At 43.1% G+C, this 5,772-nt stretch overlaps 1 protein-coding gene across 1 annotated transcript; it reads left to right on the forward strand.

Moving 5' to 3' along the window:
• Nucleotides 1–304: 304 nt before the first annotated feature.
• On the forward strand, nucleotides 305–4,744 carry LOC109463627 (putative wall-associated receptor kinase-like 11). Its single transcript, XM_019760485.1, has 2 exons — nucleotides 305–531; nucleotides 1,748–4,744. The coding sequence occupies exon 2, from the start codon at nucleotides 1,803–1,805 to the stop codon at nucleotides 4,479–4,481; it is 2,679 nt and encodes an 892-aa protein (XP_019616044.1). The 5' UTR covers nucleotides 305–531; nucleotides 1,748–1,802; the 3' UTR covers nucleotides 4,482–4,744.
• Nucleotides 4,745–5,772: the final 1,028 nt, after the last annotated feature.

Here is a 5,772-nt window from a genome sequence, read left to right on the forward strand (position 1 = left end):
CTTGTTTCTCCACCTCCTATAAAACTGGTAGCATATAGCGTGCTATGTTTTAAATTAATGACTAATTTACGACATGGAATTCCCTGGTAAAATCTGATTCAGCTTATTGTAGTGTCGCGTTAAAAGAAGGAAACAAAATGTCTCGGTTCATTCTATTTCTCGGAAGAGTGGCTCATTTCCTGTGTCCTTACCTGTGCTTATCTCACATCGTGCCTGAGGTGACGTCACGACAGACGTACGCTGTACGAAAATTGGATTTACCTAAGGTAGTAAATTCAGATAATGTTTACTATGTACACAGTATCTGGCTTTTTCGGTATTTACATGCCATTGTAAAGTCCAGAAGTGTTTAATTTAAAAAAACAAAGTAAACATTACTTAACTATACTGTTATCGGTAAATCTAAGTTTTCGTGCAGTGGTTCAGTTCAGTGCCACTGCATGTTTCCTGTGTGTGCTTTATACATACATGTTGTTCTTCATCTTTAGAATCAGTCACCGAAGAGCCGTCCTGCCACCAAGTCTTACCTTGGTGAGTTTTGTCCGTTTTTTTTTGTCTAAATGATAAATACAAGTTTAGTTACGGTCTGGCCTTACGTTAAAGTGTCGCAAACTGATTACTCTCGGGAGAGATCTTGGGATAGTCTTAAAACCTCAAACGAGTCAACTGCCACGTTGGTAAACAGGCTGTCTTATACTCCTGCCATCGGTTAGTTCTACCACACTTTATATATCACGGCTTATGTAGTTTCATATTACCCTGTACGGCATACGTTATTTTTTTTTTTTTAAGGGTGTCACGGTGTTATTGGTCGGTTTATTCCGGTACGGTAACGTTGCTATAACAAGCTCCATGTACCTTATTCGGTCTTCTAAGCCGTGAAGTTCCTTGAGGTAAAACCAAATACATGATGCAAATAGCACAAAGTCACCATCATAAATAATGGCTGACGTTAAGGTAAATATTTAGTACAGTAGACATGACAACAGGTCTGAATGTGCTTGCCAAGTCCTCGTGTGAAACCGCGTCGCTTGATATTGATAAAACATATCGCCAACCTCGATCAGCGAGATTTTGGCAGATTTGTTTCTACGTCCACAAGCATAGTAAATACACAAAGAACAAGGAAAACGTGCTTATATTAGAAACTAGAGTTCGATGAACTCATGACAGTGTGATATTGTTTTGGTGGGTGTTGTGTGTGTGTATAGTGTAGGTTTTTTGAAGATGATTATCGTAGTTATAGATAATATATATAGATTACTAATATTATAGAATTTCCTTTTTAGTCCCCTGAAGTTTCCGAACAAGCTGCTAGGGAGACAAAACCCACACCACTAATTTCTGACAGGAAGAGCTATCTGTCATTAAAAGTCAAGACCATAGCAGGTTCAGGACAAAGACAAAAACTGGCAGTATTGCGATGGGCAATTCTGGTTTGTTTGTAACGGCAGCGAGAATGGGAATTAAGTGGTCAACTCAGGGATTCCTATTAAGTTTCAGTTAACTGATGGGGTTGTTAGAAAACCAATATAAATGAAAGAATGAATTAATGAATGTCAGACTGTCACTGAATGAATGGTTTATTGGATCATTTTGATCAGATAAAGTACATCGCAGCCATAGGCTGAATAGCGTACTTTTTACATATTAAAACAAATAAAATATATTGGGATACTATAGTTTTCTATATAGTATGGCGCGTGTTTGATTAATTTTACTACCGTGTTTACTCCTCTGCATCCAGGTAAAACCAGGATATCGTGAAAAAACGTTTACGAAATAGTGCACGTGCAGAGAGGATGGCCTTTGTCACGTGCACGTTCTGTTCCGTCTTCCTACTGGTCAACCTGATTCCATCTGTCCAGGCTGGCCGAGAAGCGGAGTTTGGAGTTGAAAACGTCACAATACGTGAGGACGCATCGGTCGGCAGCACAGTAAAGGACCTGCGAGACTTTCTTAACGTCGGCGGTGGCGTAACGGAAGACACAAATGGAACGTCGTGGTCAGTGAACATCACAAGGGGCAACGATCTTAGACGGTTTGAGGTTGTTGTTGAGGATCTGACGCTAATCGTCGCAGCATCGCTAGACTACGAGTATAACCCGCGCTACAACCTGTCCCTGGAGCTGACAAATACTGGAAAAAACAGCGTTTGGTATGTAAACCTCGCCATCGTCATCATAGACGTGTGGGGATACCCGCCATACTACAGCAAACAGTGTGAAACACCAGTTATAACGGGTACTGGGAACTATATCGTACTGAGCAGCCCCAATGGGCACATTGATGTCGTAATTAATGGGATCGAACGACAGTACCGAGACGTTTTCCCCTATTTGCGTTACGAATCGCGCTATGATATCATGAACGATTGCTCCCTTCGGCTGTGTTCTTCTTTGATGCCCAAACCGTGGGATGATGCAAACTTACTCTTCCCGGCTCTTGAGGCGCCTCAGAATAAAGGGAGAGTAGAGTTTCAATGTCGCGACAGACAGTTGACAAGTGTGGGCAAGTTTTTCTTGTTGGATGTTTCGAAACAAATGTTGCCTGAGTGGGCACAGGATAGTCAGTGTAGCATGGGAGAAGGTGTTAAATATGTCTTAGTTGTGGAGATAAATAAGATAAAATCCACTTCGTCCTATTGGATACAATGTAGCGCTAACGTCACATTTAAAGCAGCCACATGGCCCGTTGATTTTATATTTCCGTACGACATTACAGGATGTCCCGAGGGCAGGTACGGTCTGTACTGTGACAAGGACTGTGTTTGTAAGAACGGTGCCCGGTGCCATGGCTTTAACGGTGCCTGTGAGTGCCGCCCGGGTTGGAGAGGAAGGGCCTGTGATATTCCCTGGCCTGAAGTTGTCATCATAGCGTCACCTGGCGATTCAGTCGTAAAGTACATCGGTACTAATCTGACATTGACCTGCCTGGCTCCACACATCCAAGTATCAAGTATGATGTGGCTTTATGAAGCAGAAAACTATTACAATGACACAAAAATCATTGAAGAAGGGGCGGTACAGGACAGTTCCATCAACGTCCAGCCAGTCTCAGAATCAGACAACGGTGGTTACACTTGCGTGGTAAAAGCTGTAAATGGTGAAGTGATTAATGCAACTTTTACCCTCAACGCCACCAAATGCCAACCCAACTATCATGGGGAAGATTGCAGCCAAGTGTGTGACTGTGAGTACGGAGGGACATGTGACAGGTGGGAGGGCTGTCTGTGTCCTCCCGGCCGTCGTGGAGACAGGTGTCAGCATACCTGCGCACCTGGCAGCTTCGGTTTGAACTGCAGTATGACCTGTCACTGCCAGAACAACGCCTCGTGTGATGCAGTAAATGGCACCTGTTTTTGTTCAGAGGGGCAGTCAGGTGAATCTTGTGAAATTGGGCCCAAATTTAAAAATAATCAAGTCGTTGTTATAGTTGTGGCGTCCGTTCTCCCTGCTATAGTTATAGCCGGCTGCATCATAACTGTGATCATGGCAAAACAGAGGAGCGGGCTACTTAAAACGAACATAGTAGGCATAGAAATGGAACCTCTCTCATCATGGGAACTAGAAAAAGAGGACATTTTTTTCGAACACATGATTGGTGAGGGAGAGTTCGGCCATGTGGTGCGGGGAAGACTGCGCGTGCCGGAAGGCTACCAAGTTTTGGTTGCCGCCAAAAGTATCCGGCCTGACCGCATGACGGCGTCTGCTGTCCGCGACTTTCGCCGTGAAATGGACATTCTCGCCAGGATCCACGAAGAAAAAGAGGGGCACCCGAACGTGGTGAAGTTTTACGGAGTTGTGACTAAATCAGAGCCACAGTACATTGTTGTAGAGTACGCGGCTAATGAGGAACTGCGTCGGTACCTGTGGGGTTTGAGAGAAGAATGCAAGGTCACAGGGAATAGGAAACTGTTAGAACGTCTCGGATTTGCTTCTGGTGTGGCTAGTGGGTTAGAAGAGCTGGCACGTCTGAAGATCGTGCACCGAGACATCGCGGCCCGTAATGTCGTCATCAGCGACAGGAAGGTGGCTAAGATCGCGGATTTCGGACTATCGCGTGACGTTTACACGTCGTCGGCGTACGAACGCACCACGCAGGGCGGGGAGGAGGAGGAACTGTTGCCGCTGAAGTGGATGGCCGTGGAGTCGTTACGTGACGGGGTGTACACGTGTGAGAGTGACGTGTGGTCGTACGGCGTGCTGCTGTGGGAGATCGCCAGTTTTGGGGAGGAGCCGCGCTACGCTGGGGGTCCCATGCACCCGGACATCTGCACGATGTTGGCGCTGCTGAAGAAAGGCGTCCGTCTGCAGAAGCCAGAGAACTGTCCGCTGCCGGTGTACCGCATCATCAGGTCATGCTGGATAGTAGACCCCTCTAAGCGGCCGACGCCTGAAGTGCTGCTGCAAAAGATAGACCAGTTAAGACCACCGAGGCATGCGGCCCACCTCGTTAATCATGGCATGACATGGCAGTAAAGTCTCATGGGCTGTTTTGAATCTAATGCAAATGAGGAACAGACGTTATAGCCTTATTTCTACATAAAGGCCTCAACGTGGAGCAAATTATACATAAACAAGCGAGATACAGAGTATGATGTACATTACTAATGCATGTCGCCTGGAGCACTGTTAGGCCAAGGACGTCATGTAGGCCAATGAACTATCATTATAGTTAGACTAAGAAAGCTAACATTCCTGCTAATTCAGCCAGAAGTCAAATTTACTTTTCCGCATCATGATATGGGTTGTTATTGTTATTATTTAGAAACGTTTTTAATTCTTTGTAATTATTTGTCTAAGAAATTTCGTAGGTTGGAAATGATTTAAATATCTTTTCAATATTCTAAATAATTCCCTGGTTTTCGAAAAAAAAGTTTGAAATATTCCTGATGCGGAATATGACACTTCCAATAGTTTCTGAATATTTCTAACAGCACTCTAGCATTTTTAAACCATTATTTACAATTATTTCTAGTATTTTGTAAATAGGTCAGTGGGATGGGAAAGAAGTAATTCACACAACCCTGTGAAGTACAGGGTAGACTGCAGGCATTGGTGCCTTACAACAAAAGAGCCACCAGTGTCCAGCAGTGAAATTTAAAAATATACAGAAGAATACAGAAGAGTTGGATTAGCACCTACTTTTATGGGTACAATTACCCACATCTACCATTTGGTTATTTGTTTGAAATATTTCTTAATATTTTGAAAAGTGAAAGAAACACAAGGGTAGTTCAAATCTATTCTAAATAAAAGATCTTTGTACAGACACTTTCAAAATGTTTCAGAAATATCTAGATGAATTCAAATATATTTAAATTTTCATTATCAATTTTTTTTAATTTAGAACTTTTGTTACTGGGGTATTCTCTAAATAATTCAACAGTATTACAAACATGGAGAAAAAGCCCACAAGGTAACGCGGAATTGACTATAGTAGTAGCCCAACATTAAGGAATTGTTTTGTTGTATATAATGCTGAAGTATGATGACGACGCATCTACGTATCTCAAGTGGAAACAGAAACTAAAACCCTAAGAGTAAGACGAAAAAATGTTCTTTTTTATTTATCAACCCATAGCAACAATCTACAAGAAGAAGTACTGACTGCAGCAAATGTGGAAACAAAGAAAGACTTGCCAAATACACACAGACACACACACACAAACACACACGCAAATACACATACACACAAACACACACACACACACACACACACACACACACACACACACACACAGACATGTACACACACACACACACTACA

Source organism: Branchiostoma belcheri, unplaced genomic scaffold (assembly GCF_001625305.1).
Source record: "Branchiostoma belcheri isolate BF01 breed outbred unplaced genomic scaffold, Haploidv18h27 scaffold129, whole genome shotgun sequence".
Classification (NCBI taxonomy): Eukaryota; Metazoa; Chordata; class Leptocardii; order Amphioxiformes; family Branchiostomatidae; genus Branchiostoma; species Branchiostoma belcheri.